Source organism: Monopterus albus, unplaced genomic scaffold, assembly GCF_001952655.1.
Source record: "Monopterus albus unplaced genomic scaffold, M_albus_1.0 scaffold2.1, whole genome shotgun sequence".
NCBI classification, from domain to species: domain Eukaryota; kingdom Metazoa; phylum Chordata; class Actinopteri; order Synbranchiformes; family Synbranchidae; genus Monopterus; species Monopterus albus.
The window spans coordinates 2809054-2828302 of NW_018127882.1; the positions used below are offsets into that span (position 1 = coordinate 2809054).

Below are 19249 nucleotides of genomic sequence, written 5' to 3' on the forward strand. Positions count from 1 at the left end.
AAATTAAGACTTGTCTTTTCAGTGAGCATAACGTGAGCCTATCAGTCCAAGGCAAAGCATGAGGCCCAACAGCCTTAAAGCTGGGAACGTTTTCTTTTTAAGCTTACTGTAAAAGAGTGGTGGTTGATCTCTGGAGTGCTGTTACATCTCACTGCTGACACAATCCATACTCCTGATGCATAACACTGATCATGACAACATTTAGTTGTTTAACAAGTTTAATAAAAAAATAAAATAAAAAAAACACTTCTCCTAATGAACCCTGCAGGCAAGCATGCCTACAGGCAAAACAGCCAATCACCTGCTTAGAATTTGAAGGAAATGTGAGCGTGTGCAGGCACACACACACACACACACACACACTCATGCGTGCAGAAGCTGTTTAAATTCAGTAATTTCCAAAGACATGAGGAACTTGGGGTGAGACAAGTTTTCCAGATTTGGCTCATTTGTATCTCACTTCAACAGAGCTGTGACCTAAACACTTCTGAAGAGAGAGAAGTCATGTGACACATCAGTATTAACAATGCTTCAAGATGACAAGTTCAAAGGTCAAATTACACCTCTGCTTCCTTGAATCCTCCTTTTTCCCACTTTTCACTGACAAACATGCTACTGCTAATCTGCTAGTGATACATGTCTTCCAAGTATGTTGGGAATCACCTTCAAAAAAAAGGTCCTCACAAAAGGTGCATTCTTAACCTTTCTGGCATCAGTTAAACTTCAAATATATGTGTCAGTTGATGCCAAGAGAAGTTAAATACATGATGTCAACACCAACTATGCTGTCAGACTTTTTTGATCTATAGCAAAATGAGCTCTCTGGAAAAACATAAATTAAACATCCAAATTTCACTATGTTACCAGGCAGCTGCTGTATATTACCGCCTTTTAAGTATAATTGAGACCAGTTTTAAGAATACTGGCAGTAACATCCAGATGGAGATCTGTCAAATGGTAAAGATTCTGCTGTTTCTACCATGGTAGCTCCCTCTCTAATAGATCTCTAGCAAGGACAATACATTGTTATGTTTCAGTGGTTCTCAATGAATTTCACAACAGTTTTTGACCCTTGTCAGATCTCTAGGTTTGGCTACAGAAGCGGTTCATATTTTTCACTTCCTTTTACATGAAAGTTGACAAGTTAAATGTCCTTATGCCAGTGTTCCCATAAACTCATCAAGAGAGGAAGATTGAAACTAACTTTAAAGAAAACGCCAACACAAGGTGAAAAGGTGACAGCTCTGTGGTACGAAAATGTATGACCATTCAATTCACACAAACTATAAAACGGAAGTCTTGCTCTCATAACATACCACAAAAGTTTTTATGATGGGTATAAACTTGATTGCTTGGTTCACTATATAACATTTTATACAAGTATATTAGTATACTACTTATTCACAAAAATGAGGCAAAGCAAAATAAGTTTAAATTCCTAAGATGTTGCAGATACTTTTCCAAAAACAATTCAAAGCTAATTCTTTATAACTGAGTCTTTTTGCTGTGATTATTACTTAAAGAGGCTAAAACAGCTCACCGAGTGTGGCTCACTCTCCCACACTGCAGCTATTCATATGGCAAACAATCTACAGTTCAAAAATAAAATGCAGTTTCTGGCTTTGCTACCAAGCAGCAGCCTTCAGCCTGGACCATGTCACATACAGTGAGCTCTGCAGTCAAACCATACACCTGGCATTCACACAGAGGAGACTGCTTTCTTCCCAACTTGTTTTGCTAAGAGTTTAAAGAGTCTGAATTCCAACACCCGACTCCCTTCCTTATGCTTCCCATTCCGCTCGACTCTTGATAAGCCCTTCTGTTTAAACAAGCCAAATTTCCTGCGACTAAAACGACCTAGCCCTGGGCTAAATGTTAGTATTCCAACCACTCTGTCCTATTTCCACCCTGACTTGACGATGGAACAATGTTTGGGCTGTGGATTAACCCCACGCCTGCCCCCCCCACTGGCGCTACTCACTGCCGCCCCCATTCCTTCCCATGTTTTTCTTCCCCCATTTCTCTTCCAAAATTTGAGGGACCTTGAGTCCACATAAGAGGGAAAGGAAGGAGCATTTGGCTTGAGGATGGCTTGGTAGTTGTGAATAAAGTAGAAGGAAGGGGACCCGTGTTAAGAAGGACAACTTGGGTCACATGTGAAATAAGGTGCAGGGTGGAAAGAAAAAAAACAAAACATGGATCCTAAACTTGAAAAAATGGCTAAAAATGCAAATACAACTCTCAGAGTTTTTCTGCAGCAGAGAAATGTCACATCCTAACTACTGCATAAGATGCTGAAGACTCACTTTATTCACCTCAATTTAATTCTGAGGTGAGGAAAAGTTGCTGGTGGGAAATAACAGATTTAAACATGAAACCAATATTCTCACAAAGTTCCATCGAAAGCATTACAAAAGTACTCTCTCTAGAGAAAATTAAGCTCATCAGTGTCAGGTGTGCTTTACCTCACTGTGGTTTTCATTTAGCATGCAACACCCCTGTGGTTAGTTTAATATGACTGGATATGTGTAATTAGGTGATATCTGATATCTGTAAACTGACATGATAGCTCCTTGACTGTACAGGTTCTCGGGGGGGGAAACATGGCCACGGCCTCACAGATTTACTTGTCATTTGCTTCCACTAATGTGCGAGATACCTCCTTTTTTGATGTTTTAAACATGTAACATCTTTAGAGAAAGTTTAATAAGTTCTGCTCTCACTGTACTACAGATCTGCCACCAGACCATTTGGGTGGGACACTAAAACACACGGCTTTCTCTGTATTGCCCCACGCCGGCTTTATGGGATGTGTATGAAAGGGAACAAACCTTTAAATCCCTCCATGCAGTGCACATCGCAAGGTCCTCTGAACTCCCCTCAGTGGCACAGATGCTGCCTCTTCCATTTAGCCATTATCCAGGGTGTGCGGTTACAAATTGCCGTTCTACTAACTCAACTTCACATGCTATTTCATTTTAGCAAAATTAGACACAGGAAGGGATAGTGTGAATGAATACATAAAAGAGCACTGTGAGTAAAGGAAGACAAAGGATGGAGTAATTCATCGGGTGAACAGGTAGGAGTTCAGTTTATCACAGGCACAATGACAAGTGACTCATGATGGAAACTTACTTTCTGTTACATGGATAAAAGAGGTAAGTCAAGGCTATAGAACAGCTTATTCAAAACTCAAGCTTCTGGCCATGGGGTTGATCAAAAACTAACCAATTTTGCATGGGTTGGTTAATGTTAAACTCAGTAATCACCAGAGCATAGCAATAGTTGGCCATACATCCCATACCTGCCAGGATTTTAGTGACAACCCCCCACAGCTTTGCATGATCAGAAACAAAGAAGGTTCCGTGTTGATACCTGGCCTCGGAGCTATGTTTCCTGAGCACCAGGGCTTTTCGAGGGGCCTCCGCTAGTCTCTAATATCCTGCCTGCTACATGAGGCCAAGGGCAACATCCAGCCACCAACCACACTGGGAGCCACAGTCAGACAGATGCCCTGGTCTTGACCTGCTGAGATGAGCATCTCGACACCAGTGTTACAGCAGCCGGGTTTTCAAAAGGTGCTTTTACTGAGGCTAGATTCAAACTTCACCTCAGTTTACAATATCCTCTGAAAATATTTGAGTATTTCTTTGACACATTGCTTACACTGGTGCTAAAGAGAGAAATCACAGGTCCTACTTGTATGGGTCTGAATGGATGAGGGACCCTCATTTAGAGTGAATTACCACATGCATTAAAATGAAAGTGTGACACATTCCTCAGCTTATTCCCATTTGCCTTCTGAGGTCAAAGTGCAACTTGTGTTACTGGAAGGTTGATTTGGGATTAGTAACCTCACCCAGTCATAACAAGTACCAGATTAACATCACTGGGTGTGCCAGATAATATTAATACATGGAAACAGTGCTGAAGCTTCATTTTAAGAGTTCTTTTTTCATGGAGGTTTTTAAGTGTAGTGTTATTTTCTTGTTGACAGAGCAAGACAAAATTTGGCAGTGTGCGTCTGTGGAGTGCCCTGTGCTCAGTAGAGTATCCAAGCAACAGACCTTGAATCTTTATAAATACACTGATGATAAGAAGTAGATTCATGTTCATGTTGTCATTTCAAGAAAGGGAGGCCTGTGTAGCAGCCAAAACCAGTCTAAACTTTCAACATGATAAGATTTTGTTCTCTGCTGTGTACACGCTTCGACATGCACTCCTCTTTTCTCACCACAGAGCTTTGTCCTCAGCAAGACTCAACTAATCAGGCGCTTCACTGACATATTGGATCAACACTGGAGCAGGGTGGTGGTTAATCAGTGTGTTTACAGTGGCTTCTGTTCTCACAAGTGTTGAACATTGGAGACACTTTGGGGCCAGTGGTGTAATAATGATAAAACATCCATATGAGATTTAACCCACTGATCCCACTATGGCTTCCATTCAACATTCCGAAACTCCAGACACACTCAGCAGTCGGACATGGTTCAACCAACAGAAACAAATAAAGATGAATGCACAGTGAAATCAGGGCTGTATCTAATGATTAATTTCTTAATCGTTTTATAAAATATCAAAAACAGAATTTTAAATGTCAAAGTATAATGAAAAATACTCAGTCTTCTAAAGCCAGTGATGTCTTGTTTTGTATAAACAGCTCTGTAATCCATCAGAGAAGCTTGACAGACGGTGGATAAGTGGATTATTTTAAAAATGATTAGATCAAAACAATTGCAAATAACATTTCTGCTGATTGACTAAACAATCATTGCTCCTCTAAATTAAGCAATAAGTATTCTTTATTATCCTTAAACAAACAGGCAAGCTGCATCCTGAGACATGAATTAGTGGGTATATAGTAATGTGGGAATCTTTAGTTTAGTTGTGCACATGAACCAAGTGTGTGAACTGTACTTGCACATTAATCCTGCGGGCCACTGCAGGACAAGTGAGCACGCTACATAAAGCTTTAATGGAACTGGAAATTTTCCTTTCACATTATGTACTCAAATTCTTAAATACGGAAGTAGAAGAGAATTTAATTCCTGTGGTGTCCGTCAGCCCAAGTTAGCAGTGAGCTCCCATTGGAAAAAGGAAGCATTGGAGCCAGGCTTTCCTTACCCCACATACACAGAAATCCTGCTATTGTGCCTCTCCCCAGGAGTTCAGATGTTTTAAAAAAGAATCCCAGGACCGATACAGTATCTTCCACAGAGAACTGAATAGTTCTGAATGACAAAACATCCCAAATCTCTCTTAAGGGGATCACAGGCACTTTATACCGACCAGCTCCACACAATTTAAAGGATTTATTTATGATATAGTGACTGTGTCAATGCCAAGCTGAGATAGTGTTACTCATTCACATATTTAATGCTTAGCCTATCAAAATTGAATATAGAAATGATATTACAGTACTTTATTAATATGATATTAAAACCATTAAGTACTGATGTCATAGGAACAGAATCCAGCAAATCTTTATCATTTTGGTTTAAAATATAAACTTAAAGGCTAAATGATATCACAGTTATTGTGCATTAATTATCTGTCAATCGATAAAAGAAACTGTTGCAGCTCTAAGCTGTACTGCTATGAATGTAAGGTCTTGACCTGCTGATATGAGTATTACAATAATATTCATACTGTACAATTAGTATTTTTGGAAAACAGCAGTATGATAAAAATAAAACTGAATGTGCAAACTTACTCTAATGTATTTGAATCATCTGTTTGATAAAATGTATGAATGTTGGTTGGTTGTGTAGGTGTATGTGACAGATCCTCCAGTAAATCGCTCACATCCCACACACTTTTAGAGACAAATATTTTCACTGTGAGGAGAAGGTGACCTGTATGAAGACACACACCAGTGACTACCGAGCTGCTGATTAAATTAATCCCTGGCATTCAATGAATCTCTGGACCAGATGGAAAAAAAAATGGAAGTGGGGTATAAATATGACTCTGCTCAGGTTTCTCTGCAGTGCTGTAATGCTCCGGTGTCACCTCTCGGTGAACAAAAAGTCAGTCATTTTATTGTCAGGGCTTGAACCACACAAGAGCAAACTTGTGCTGAGCACCAAAGCACCTGGTATTTCAATGGAGATGCCAATGAAACTGAAATTGTGGAATTCTATGCAATTCAATTGAAATAACACTAAACATTTTGTTATACAGAACACCACTGCAGAGCAGAGGCTAAAGGTTTTAAGAATCCTTTTGATGACAAGCAGAACCACAGAACACAGCAAGGTGTGACTGTGCGCTAAAGTCATATTACTAATGCATACACACACCTGAACACTTGCAAATACTGTATCGTAACACTGTAAAGTATGGCAATCTGAGAAGGACTGGTGACTGCTCAGGTCAAACAGTAAGGCCTAGGAATAGCATTAAGCTTGGAAAAGAGAAACTCTGGGTTGGTTTCCAAACCCTGAAAAGTTTCTCAACAGCAATTATGTCAAAACTCTAGCAAAGTTCACAGACCAAAAGGCTTTTCTCACATCACATAAGTTGCTTAGTAGCTGTATGAATAACTGATAACACTATAAACATTAACAGTCTATTGCTGAGTGAGTGTACAACTTAAACTGAACATTAAAATCTGAGTATTTCTGACCATGTTGGTCTGCACACCGAGGAGAAACCGGTGCAGAAAGACAAGTTGACATATGTGATGCTACTTGTCAGTTTGTTTAAAACAAGAAAATGTAACATCAGCAGGTGTTTTGCGTTTGAACCCCATCAACTGTGAGCTAGATTACATCAACTGGATAAGAACAGAGCTAGAATGAACTTTTTATTTAATCAGTCTGTTCACAAAACTGCTGCACTTAACTGGTAACATTATTCATGCCAACACACAATGGTTACAAGACCTTGGTGTTGAGTTTGTGATCCCTCAACCTGTTTGGTCGACTTCAGCTCATGAACTCCTAGCAAGCCCAAAAGAAGGGACGCAGAACATCTTGCTTTTAGCTGAGGGCTGCATGTGGAGATTCAATTCAACTCAATGTTATTTACATAGTATAATTATTTTAGAGGGGAAAAACCCAACACAAGACAAGCAACAGCAACACCATGGGGGGGAACAAAGCTGTGGCTATTTCTTTGAACCACAGCATGTCTCGTGGCCACGCTGGAGAAGGGCACGATGTCTCAGTTCTGCCAGGGCACCCTTGTAAAAGAGTTCCTTGAGCTCACGGGATTTTCCGCCGGATAAATAAGGATTAAATAAATAAACTCATCTCATTTTGATGTGTGTCACACATACGTTTATGATTGACACTGCTGGTGGGTGCTGCCCTTAGGACTCAGGTTTCACATCAATAAGTGTCCGATAAAAGCAGCAGATGCTCATCCCTCTACAGAGCATAACCACAACATGCCACATATTTGGCTAATTGTAGGTGTCAAATTTCATAGAAGCAAAGCAGATGTCTTCCACTTATGAGCCTTTAATGCCAATATACATGCAAATCATCATGAAGAATTTCAAAGGTCACAGTGCAGATAAACTTCCTGTGACCTTTGAATAATCATGTCAAAGCTGGACTCAGGCCATGCAAGGGAGTGGTCATGCTCGCCCCCAAAGGAGGGAGGTGCAGCTGGCTAGATTAGTCAGGATTAGCATTTATCCCCCTGCTACCAACAAGCGGATGGGAATAACAGCTTTCAAGTGACAAGTACTGTAAAGCTATGTCATTGTGTTGTAGGCATTCAGCTGGAGAACTTGTAGTAAGTGAACTGCTGGTGTTTTGATCAAGGACACTTTGGTGTTTCATACCTGGTGCTATTACAGGACACTAAATTAAAGAAAAATGCACAAACTAATGTTGCACTGTAATTTTTTTCATGAAATCCCTGGAGCTAACAGTAAAACTTCAATTAAAAAAAGCTAAAGAAAAGGCTTTATATGCCCATTTATCTAATCGGATACAAATGAGAGGTTTCTAAGTCCCAGTATGTGGTTAATCAATATAATTCAAATCAATGTCAGCAGTATCTAGAGCAAGAGGAACAGAAGAGGCTTTTTTAGAGGGCCTATAATCTAAATCTGGTCAGCTGGATGCAGGCTTCTCATCACCACTCTAAAATTCATTATTGCAGAGTTTGTGTATATTAGGTTAGCACTTGAATGTGAAATGCTAAATGCCCAGTGCCCAATTAAGTCGTTGCCAACATTTAACAAACAGCCTCCCTAAATCGCAGGCCTGGCCGTGGTCCAAGCCTGAAGGAGCCTGAGGAGACCTGTGCTTGCTGTCGTTGTTACAGACTCTGACGCGCTCCAGTCACAGAGAACAGGACTCCTACTGTACAAGTTAGACAGATGCCATTTAGCGGATGCTTTTATCCCCTTCACTACAGTGAGTGCTTGTATTTTCAGCATGGTTGAACCCAGTGGACGTTTGAACCCGTCACCCTGGCAGTAGCGGTGCCAGGCTGTAGCCCGAGATGCAAACAACAGCGTTCAGCACTGGGTGCCAGACTCGCCGTAAACAGTCATCAGCTTCATCACTACCTAGAGATTTGTTGGGAATCAAAATGTGTGGTCAATATGCTGTTGTCCATTTCCAAGGATTTCCTGTCAACAAGGCTGGGGTTCTGGACAGCTAATGAAAATAGTAATGACTATTTATGAAGCCATACTTATGGATTCATAAGTTCTGTTCTGTTCACTTGTTATTGCTGTTTCTAATATCATCCAAAGCACAGCTTCCTTACCACATAACAAAAGGAGATCTATAGAACAATACGTTAAGCAGATGTCGGTGTTTTTATGATCTTGGTGTAAAGATCACATTTTGTTTTGCATCAATTAACATGAGTAAAGTGTTTTATGGAAAAAATATTTCAGAAAATTTAAAGATGTGCTGATGCCCAGATCATATTTCAGTTCAGTGGCACTTAAAGCCTGTTTCTGTAGTTAAGATGCCATTTTATCTTTGCTTGTTCAAAAGGGTAAAGTTCAGAAAAGGAGGGACAGACACTTTTTGGCAATGCTCCTGTCCACTTTACACATGTTCATACAATGAATGCAGGTGCAACAGACACCATCAAAAGAATTCGACAGACAGATTCACCACTTAACATCCGCTGACTCTGTATTTATGGGGATGTGGTTCCAATCCTACAAATTAAACCTCATGCTCAGCAAGATATGCCTGAAAGGAGCAGATGGATAATGGGAAATGATCAAATCATGTACTATAACTCATAGATAGACCACCCAAAGTTTAACTCTCAGGATTCACTCCTGTAGAGAAACATCCTACACATCTCAGTCTCTTCTATACCACAATAATGAAACCACAAACTGAGGGGTGAGAATCCACTTTCAGGTCCTGACAGCTAATCATCTCTCTCTCTTTCTCTCTCGCAAATCTAAGAAAAGGGAAACCATAAAAAAATGAGAGAAAAAGAAGAAAGTAAGCAGGTGCTTATTAGTACAGCTGAGCAAAAAAAGCCAAATATCTTGGTACTTCTTTAAGATACAAACCATTAAAATGCCTTAAGTAGTGACAGTTTTGAAGATGGATTTATGGACAGGAATTTAGATTAATTTAGAACATTTTTAAAAAGGAATCTATAACATTATGGTTTTAAATCCTGTAGTGTGTAGCTAAACACAGAGCTGCTATAGAAGCATTCACTTCTTGCAGCAATACAATTGTAACAGCAATGCTGAATCGTGCACGTCAGTTCAGGTAACTGCCAGTCAGCTGAGACAGTGAGCTTGGTGACAGCACGCATTGTTGTCGGTGGCGTGGGGGCACCCAGCTGGCGAGCTGTGTGTGTCTGAACGGGATGGGGATTGAGGGGCTTGGTGCGACTGACGGAGTGAGAGGGAGCAAAGTCGTGCTTATGAGGGTGTGAGCATGGAACAATAGAAGCAGCCCCACTCTGTTGTACAAGCCTCCATTCATGGTGGACCTGAGTCATCTCTGCACTTCACCTCGCACTGAATCTACTGTAACAATTTTTCAACTGAAACAACAAAAAATATGCTCCTTTGAAAGCAGAGCCGGAGGTAAGTTGTTCTATCTCTGGAGTGTTAAACTAAAACTCCAAGGATGTCTGGTCACTCCTCCCAGGTCACGATGCAGACTGTTACACATCAACGATTTTTCAATGCTTTCCACAAAAATGTTTTCCTCAGTCATGCAGACCTATTTAAAGATATAAAATGAGAAGTCTTGAATAAGAAATATTTCTCTTGCTTAATTGGTCTGCTGTATAACTGAAAAAAGATAGAATTCATTGTCTGACCATTAGGGTTATATTAAAAGAATAAAATCTGCATGTCTAAATCAACATAATACACAGAATATTAATCCAAAGCGTACTAACATTTAAACTGCTTGTGTATCTGATTTTAACAATTACAAAGTACAGTGCATTGTTTTAGCGCCTTTCAGTTAATCTCAATGTTTGTGCTTCACATCTGAATGAGCACCCTGGTCACTTATCCCTAAATGTCATGATGGCAATCTTACTAGGACAGACCTAGTAACGCTTATATATCACTTTCAAAAAGGCACGAGTCTGAACTCCATGCATTCCCAATAACAGACAGAACAAGATTACAATGATCTCATTCAGATTATAAATATAAGAACATCTGTATCCATCTATTAGATATTGAGATATTTCACAGAATAAGAGGGAACTTTTAGTGGCAATACAGGACAAGTCAGCCAATCATCATCCTCTTCTAAACACTGTAGTTATCTCTACCAAAGGTGTAGTCAACCAAATAACTGAAAAGGCCATGCCTAGAGCCATGGTGCCAGCAACTGACTAAAAACATCAACCTGTGTTTTTCAAAAGATCCTGTCACATCACAACAGAAGAGCACAAGCTAAAACTGAGAAAGAAAACGGAGCAGTTTTTTTATAAACCACCCTCACTCTGTTGCTATATGACTAACAGCCTACCATCCAACGGAGGCCGCACTCACTCCCTCGATATTCAGAAAGAGTCCAGCTCCCCAGTGCAGAAAACTAGGAAACCAGTTCAGCTCAAATGACCCAGTTAGTAGCATCAAACAGTCCCATCCACCAATCAAGAACAGCTTCAAACACTACACGTGTAGGAAGCAGTGAGAGCAACATCTTAAATATGGTTTGAAGGACTGCTTATGGGCTCTTTATCAACAGAATCGAGTTTCACATTTACACTAGAAAGTCGCCTATTAAAAACTCAATCTACAACTGGAGCCAAATAACCTCCAGCAGCTGTGGACAGCACACTAATACTCAAAAGATATTTGAAGAAGAGTGTCACACATTTCCAAAAGTGTCAGCTGGTTTAGGAACTGTAATACGTGTGACCTTTCAATCAAAAGTCCACAAAATAGTCAACAAATCTGAGTTAAATGAGAGGCATGCAAACTGACCTGCACTGCCTGTAAATAAGGCCAATCAATAAAGTAATGACAGATTAGATTACAGAAGGGGCGCAGCTTGCAATTTTGGCCAACAGGCTTAGAGAACAGGCTGAGTCCCTGAATGGCTCAAAAAATATATATCATAAATGTAGTGAAGCATTTTTCCAGCTTTACCAAATTGCCAGTGGGGATTTATAGATCAAATATGCAGTATGTTTATTTTGCTGTATAGTATTGCTTTGGCCCTCTGCTCCACAAGGGCAATGTTGATTAAATTAATCTAGTTAATTAAATGTAAAGACAGAACAAAGAAAACTTCTACACTGTTTAGTGTGTCTGTTTCAAGATCATCTGTGCTTTGTGGTTGGTTCTTCAAGTAAAAGTTGTTTCATTTGATGTAAAAAAAAAAAAAACATTAATAACCGTAACAGTTCTGGGGCTTTTCAGACATGCTGTAGCTCTGATGGGAAAGCAGCACAATAAAAGTGCAAGAAGACAGGATAATAAATTCTTCTTCATGTTACTCTGGAGCCGCTTTGTTCACATTTTTAAAAATGTCTCATGTCTTAATCAAAGCACCTGCGGTTAGTGCAGAGAACAAAAAAGAAAGGAACATTTCTCTGGCTTGTTCCCTTTAATTTTCCCTTTGAATGTCGCATCATTATTGTAGGACGGGATTTATAATTCTTACATTCTTTATCACTATGTTGAGAGCCTGACCTGGGGTTTGCCAACACCCGCCAAAACCGGCCACACCCACAACAAATGGTGCACACTACCAAAAAGCCAGTTTTAAGCACAATAAGGGCAAAACATGTATGTACATGACAGACATGCACATGTTGCAATAAACCCAAGCCTATTCTACTGTCAAAAAGTAAGTAGCCCTGCATAAAAGCATTCTCTAAATGATTTAAGTAAACTTTTATGTGCCTAAATCCCCAGTCTTTCCAGTGATATGCTGTCATATTTTCTTTCACAGTGAGCATTGTGTCTACCGACTAGTGTGGAAAGTAACAACAGTTGTTAACAGCTTCCCTGCTGTGCAGCCCTGGTGTGTCGCACTGCAGTTTGAGCGTCGGGTCAGGCTGGTTCGCTCTCTTTCCTTGACAGCACTTTTTCTCTTTCAGTGCATGAACACACAGACATGATAGTTCAATGAATATGCTCACCTTGTCACAGGCAGACTCGAAACATCAAGCACTGTCAGTCAGAAAGTCAAAGGAACATCCAGACTGAGCACCAGATGTTATCTCTCTTGCCATAATATGATTTAGGAGCAAAGGAAGCTGTTAGAATGCCTACAGCATGGTTTCATTTAAATAAAGGTCTTTCTTTAGCAATCTACCAACTGTCCATCCTTGGAAAAAAAAAAGCTACTGACCATGAAAGAGCAGTTAATAAACATGAGGTCAGAAGGACTGTTGTTTGTGATAAGTCAAGATAAGTTGTCATCAGTGTAACTGAAGTGGACAGTGTTGCGTTCGCCTGCTCCAGTGATCTTTTTTATTTGAATATATTTGATTGTGAAATGACCTGTGGATTTTACTAGATAAGTTGGTGTTTATTTTCCTCCCTGCTTTAGAAGAGCACATGTTATATGTGTGTTCACTGTCAGCTGTGCTATCTACTTTGGCACAAGGAGCCTTCATACTGTATATGCACTTTGCTATTACTGTCACAGGAGCCAACAAATCCACTGTGACAGACAGGGTGCACACGAACACCACAGATGATCAATGATGTTACCTTCAAGACCAGCTGCAGTCAAGGTTTCACTGCTTATACAAAACAACAAACGTACAGAAACTACAAAATGGGGAATAACAAAGCAGATGCATGTTCGGCGGCTGCATAAACACAAATGTACAGATGTGCACACATAGTAGTGAGAGAGGAGTATTCTTCCACATACTTTCAGATCATAACCACAGGACTTTATGATTTTCATTTTACCTTTGGAGATTTCTCATTTTTGTGAATTACTGAAGCTGTGTTACGAACTGGTGAAGAAGCAGCTTCAATAAAAAAAAAATTTTGTACTGCATTTGTATCAGCCTGAGTCGAATGTATTATGGTATGAGTTGTTTAATCAGTGGCCCTTTGGATGCTTTGACACAGGCTGTGTAAATGAAAGTACTGAAGCTACAGCTAACAAAGTTTACTTAACAAGAATTCTGAACCCATTGTGCTTCTACTACCCATAACTATAAAGACAGCCAATGTCACATGCAGCAACGTCACTGGTATCACTGAATTTAATATGTCCATGTTTCAACCTAATTCTCATCCTGGAAGAATACACTCAAAGCTCACTGTTCTAAGTGCACAGGGAAATTGTGGATGTTGTGGATTCCTAACTCAGAGCATTAAGGTTAGTGATTAAGGGTGCATCCTCAGTCTAGCCTAAACCCTCCTCCAACAAGCACCTCCTTCTAAAATTACATTCTTCCATGGCTTGTAGTCACTGCAGTGCAGCTCATGTGCTCTGACGAAAACCTGACAAGAAAGCTCAACACACTGGTCCATTCTATAGGAGAAAATTACAATGCCCCCAAACCAGGAATGACATCATGGAAGAAACTAGAAGTAGCTATAGATCTTTCAACAGAGATGGCAGTATCTTTCCAAAACAGCCCAGGGCCAAAAAGGAAAAAGGTGTCTGGTATTGCATCTGAAAACATGTTGCTGTCATGACATCCAAGAAAGAAAAGAGTCCATACTGTGTGATTCTGAACATTTACAATTTATCGTCATGCTCCTATTTAGTTTGTCACTCACCGACAATGTGACAGGACAAATGGATGATGATGGATAAACATTAGTTTCTGCAGGATTAACCTTGTGACCTTTTGTTTAGCAGCCAATTTCCTCAAATACCATCATGGCACTCTGTGAAAGCCAGACAGGAGATGATGATGGTTTGGTTTATGTTGTAAACCAGAATCAAATAGAATGTTAAAGAATCTAAATCACAATTGCAAAGGCAGCCACAAAGGTGATTCTTATGATAAATGTGAACTTCAGTTCAAGCACCATGATTCAACTAACACAGGTTCAAGGGTGTTGAATTTACACTGATTAGCCACATCATGCCAACCACTGGCAGGTGAAGTGAATAACATTGATTGTCTTGTTACAGTGGCACCTGTCAAAGCGTTGGATACATTAGGTGGCAAGCAAACAGCCAACTCCTGAAGTTGATGTGTTAGAAGCAGGAAAGATGGGCAAGCATAAAGATCTGAGCAATTCTGACAAGGACCACATTGTGATGGCTAAATGACTGGGCCAGAGCATCTCCAACATGGCAGGTTAGGGTTAGTACCTACCACAAGTGGACAACTTGCCAAAAGAAAGGACAGGGTCATGGACGCCCATGGCAATACTGGGTAGGTGGTATAAAGGTGGTCCATTTTCACTGTTATTTACTTCACCTGCCAGTGGTTTTAGTGATATGGCTGGTCAGTGGAATGGATATCATTTTCACTTTTAGCCATGTCACAGTGGAACTTTGTTATTTATAGCCACCTAAACATGCCACGACTTGGACAGAGGTGGTGGGGGGGGGGAAGAAAGAGAGAGAAGTACTGAGACAATACAGAAGAAATGAAGAGAAACTGAATAAGTTGAGGCAAGCTCTGAGAAAGAAAAAAAGTTGTCTTACCAGGAAATACTACACAGGTTATATGTTTTAGACACAGTACGTGGCTATAACATGCTTAAACAAAGGTCGGGTACCATATTCAAATACCTAAACCACTATGTAACAACATACAATCCAATAAAAAGGAAATCACACTGGTAACCACTGGCATTAGAGATGCCTGACTCCCCAAGAAAACCAGCAACAAAAATAAAAATACTTCAGAGATTTAGTCTCTAGTATTAGGTATGACAACATTATCACACCACATTTTGCAAAATGGATTTATTTACTTGGAGAGTTTTGGGTTACATAATGTAAAACTTTTCCATTTGTTCCAATACATATTCATGTTCATTTATCAGTTGAATGTTTTTCCTACATCAGTGTCTTAAATCACAACAAAGTGGGTAATGCAGCTACACACCTCTGACAGTTATTTTCTCACGATTATGTTCTGTTATAAATTTGCCAGGAGCAAAATAGTCCTCAACTACTATTAAGAAGGAATCCAATTTATCAAACCACTAGGACAAGTTCTGAGAAAAGACCCAATCAGATAATAGTGCCATTGCGTTTACGTTCATGCAAACACCCTGTGGCCATATGACTCAAACCAATCATGCTCACCAGCTGAGGGTTTTTACCCTCATCAAAGGGCCAGCCAGCTTCTTCTGAAGTTCAGAGAAGCCTTAACACTGTTATTAGTGACAGGGTTACTGAGGAGATGGTGAAAGCCGAAAGCCATCAAGGAAGTAACGAAGTAATGTGTGCAGGTGTGCATGCTTTATCGAGGTGTTAGGATTTACAGTCGCTGATGTTGGATGCCATTTGTCAGAGCGATTGTTTTCTTATACATATTTCCAGTGCTACTATAGTCTTTTGATACTGAAGAAAACAGGAAGCCACTTTATGATCTACCTGGGAAACTCATTTTCAAGGGATGCAGTTTACAAACCCACACACTACTGAGCTACTGTATGTCACTATATATGTGAAAGATTACTATAGGTACAGTATAACAGCATGACACAACCTGATATTTCAAGATGCGCTCATTTACTGTTAACCCGCTACTAAAGCAGTCTGTCATCAAGTTCTAGACAGAGGCATAGATCTGTTTTTCAGCAGCAGTTTCAGTTTAAATTATCCCCACCTGCCAAAACAAACCAAAATTAAAGATTGGCTCCCTAAGTAAAAAAAAAAAAAAAAAAATTCCATAGCAAACACAGTATGAACAGGCTCTATAAAAGCACAAGGACATGCCTCAAATATGCCTCTGCAAGACTTGTCCATGTTATCTAATTGTCTTCTTGCATATGAACTGTAACCATTAACGTTACTGTTTAAACTTCTTTTTAGAAGATTTAAAAAGACAGGCAAAGACAGTGAAAGTTTAGTGTCCAACCAAGGATGTATGGCTGACAAAATGAACACCACAAAACACTCACACAGCTGATATTACTGTACGACCCCCTCAAGTATGTAAGTAGGGAGCAAAAACACAGAAACACCACTAGATAAGTCCAAAAACTGAAACGCTATTAGCTTCATAAGCACAGTGGGACTAGATTAAAAACAACTGTACAGGCAAACCTTATAAAGAGCTAATCACCTTTATTAATAAAGGTGATTATAAAGAGCTTGGTGAGTGTATGATGCATGCAGCACAGTCAACACATTAGTTGTTGGGATGCTGACTGAGGCTTTGTGTTGATCTGTTCATAATGACCCGTTTCCAGGTCCCTGAAGTGGCTAAAGGACCATCACCAGGTGTGTATGGGTAACAAAATAAGTCCCCACGGGGATAGGGTGATAGAAGAACAACAGCACAGGAGCACTATCAGTTTCCTCACATCTTTTCAGCTTTCAGTCCTGATCTGCCGCAGAGATTCTAGGTCAGTAGTGGCTTTTTTAAAGATATGAAATGAGCCTCAGAGGAGTTGGGTGCTTCATAATAGGGCCTATAATGGTGTCCAACACTCTAAAAGAGGTTCTTTTGAGATATTATATACTTGGATAAGTAAAAAAAAAAGCATGATGGTAACTAAACATGCAGGTTGTTGGTAAGATATCCATACTCTTTAAATGTCCTAATCTCAAACTAGACAGGTAAACGGCTTGCTGTTCATGTCTTCTTGGAAATACAGAGGCAGTGAGTTATGTTACAGCTATGAGAAACCAGACTGTTTGATGCTTGAAATAGCCTATAATAGCACCCTGTAAATGGTAGGAGAACAATCTTCTCAGTACAAATGCAGAGTGGCAGCTGATGACAGTAAAGATTAAATACAGTGGGGCAAATAAGTATTTGATACACTGCCGATTTTTAGGTACCTGAGATTTGATTATAACTTGTATTTTATTTATATATGTATCCAGCAATAACTAATGAAACTGTGGTTTTAACAGCTAATCAATGTTACAATAAAAGATAGGACAAACTGTCATTAATTAGCAAATGTAAATGTGGGAGGAGTTTGAGGGCTATAGCCCCCTCCTGTACAGAGGCCCCACAATCCCTACCTACACCCCTGCTACACTGAATCATCCTCATTATAGAAAGCATGGTGTCTGGGTGGGCTTTAAATCTCATTTTTAAGCCCTTATGAAAACCTACACAGATCTGACCGCATTCCACGAGCATGCAACATAATCAGCCAGCCAGCACTTTTTTTTTAGGCTGACAAGAGGCCAGCTCACTGCCAGATCGTGATTGAAATTCTCCCAGAACAAAAACTCACTTGTGTGATTACTGTTCAGCAGACTCCAGTGAAGCAACAATCCATTCCACATGATGCACTTATTGTTTTCAGCCAAACAGGCACCAGGCCCCATAGTAACCACAGCTACTGTACAATGACTCTCACCAAAAACCACAGAAAGCCTGACATTTAGGAGGGTCTGATACAAATAAATGCAATATCCCACTTGGTAGGCCATATTACTGTATTACTGGTGGTACATCTTCATTAGACTTTAAAATGTAGCTTTCTATTTGGGGGGTAATATTTAAGTTTCAACTGATTATTAACACAAGCTGATTAGACTATATTACATAGAGGAAAATTAATTCAATACATCCGCCATAAATGCAGTACCGGGAAACGATGTAACCCACCATAGGGACTTCATCAAAATATGCACCAAATTAGGTTATTAGCTTAAGTCACCTTTCAACAGGTGGCGAAGCGCAAACAGGGTGCACGCCAGCAACTACGGCCACACAATGACAACAAAACCCCCTGAGAAGCAAAGTGTTGAGGAGTTAATACAGTATCTGACACAGTGGTGCTGCTCACCTCTATCCATTTCTGCGCTTCCTGAAACGCGGAATCAGCGGCCGAGCCCGTCACTGGCTGATGCTGATGAGACTGTCCTATGTCTGCAACCGGACTTGCCATTGGCGATCAAGCTCTGCTCAAGTGTTAAAGCCTTTAAAATGCGGGAGAGCAGCTCTGGGCCGCTTTATTCCACTGAAATTAGTCGTGAACCTGTCAGTCGCCCCGTTGTCCTCCTTCGGTTGTAGGTGTTGCAGCAGCACCGTTAAGGTGATCGAACCAGTTGCTGTTCTCCGGTTAGGCTTCCGCTGGAGTCTGTGCGCAGACAACCAGCGTCAAGTCAGCCACAGTCTCCTGCAGGGCTTCCGGTGTCTGCACTCGAAATAAAAGCCTAATTGAAGGACCATGCTGCATCCAAATGTAACACTATTCAAGCGGTAATTACACACTTTGAATGCTCCGTAATTCGAATCCCTTCAGCATTTTCTAATTAACTACATTTAATATAGAGCAAAGTACAGTTTTGAAGAATCTGGACTTTAGTATTTAAACTTCACACCTAGTTTAAACTTCTGCTTCGCCACTTTCATTTAGGTGGCAACTTGTTACTTTGCTATAAGTCGTAATCTTTAATCAAGTCCTTAAAATTTCCGAAGCATTCAGCCATTGACAGGGAAATTCAAAATGGTTGCCTTTGGAGTGATTCCTTTAGATAACAGGGTAATCATATGATCGGTGTGGGCAGGTAAAATGTCACATGACTAATGTAGACAAGTCATGTGATTAATGCTGGTATTAAACCATATTAGTTTGAAGAAACCACACATTTAATAATATAATACTAGCAATGCCTTCTTCTTCTTTCAGCTGTTCCCGTTAGGGGTCGCCACAGCGAACCATATCTGTTTCCACCTAACTATCCTCAGC

The 19249-nt window shown here is 40.1% G+C and overlaps 1 protein-coding gene across 1 annotated transcript in view; it reads right to left on the reverse strand.

Annotated features, from left to right (window-relative positions):
- LOC109955193 (LIM and calponin homology domains-containing protein 1) overlaps window positions 1-19004 on the reverse strand; it is a 74480-nt gene extending 55476 nt beyond the window's left edge. The window contains exon 1 of the mRNA XM_020591113.1: window positions 18344-19004. Within this exon, the coding sequence (XP_020446769.1) occupies window positions 18344-18445 (102 nt within the window). The 5' untranslated portion in view covers window positions 18446-19004. The remainder of the gene's footprint in view (window positions 1-18343) is intronic.
- Between the last annotated feature and the right edge of the window lie 245 nt (window positions 19005-19249).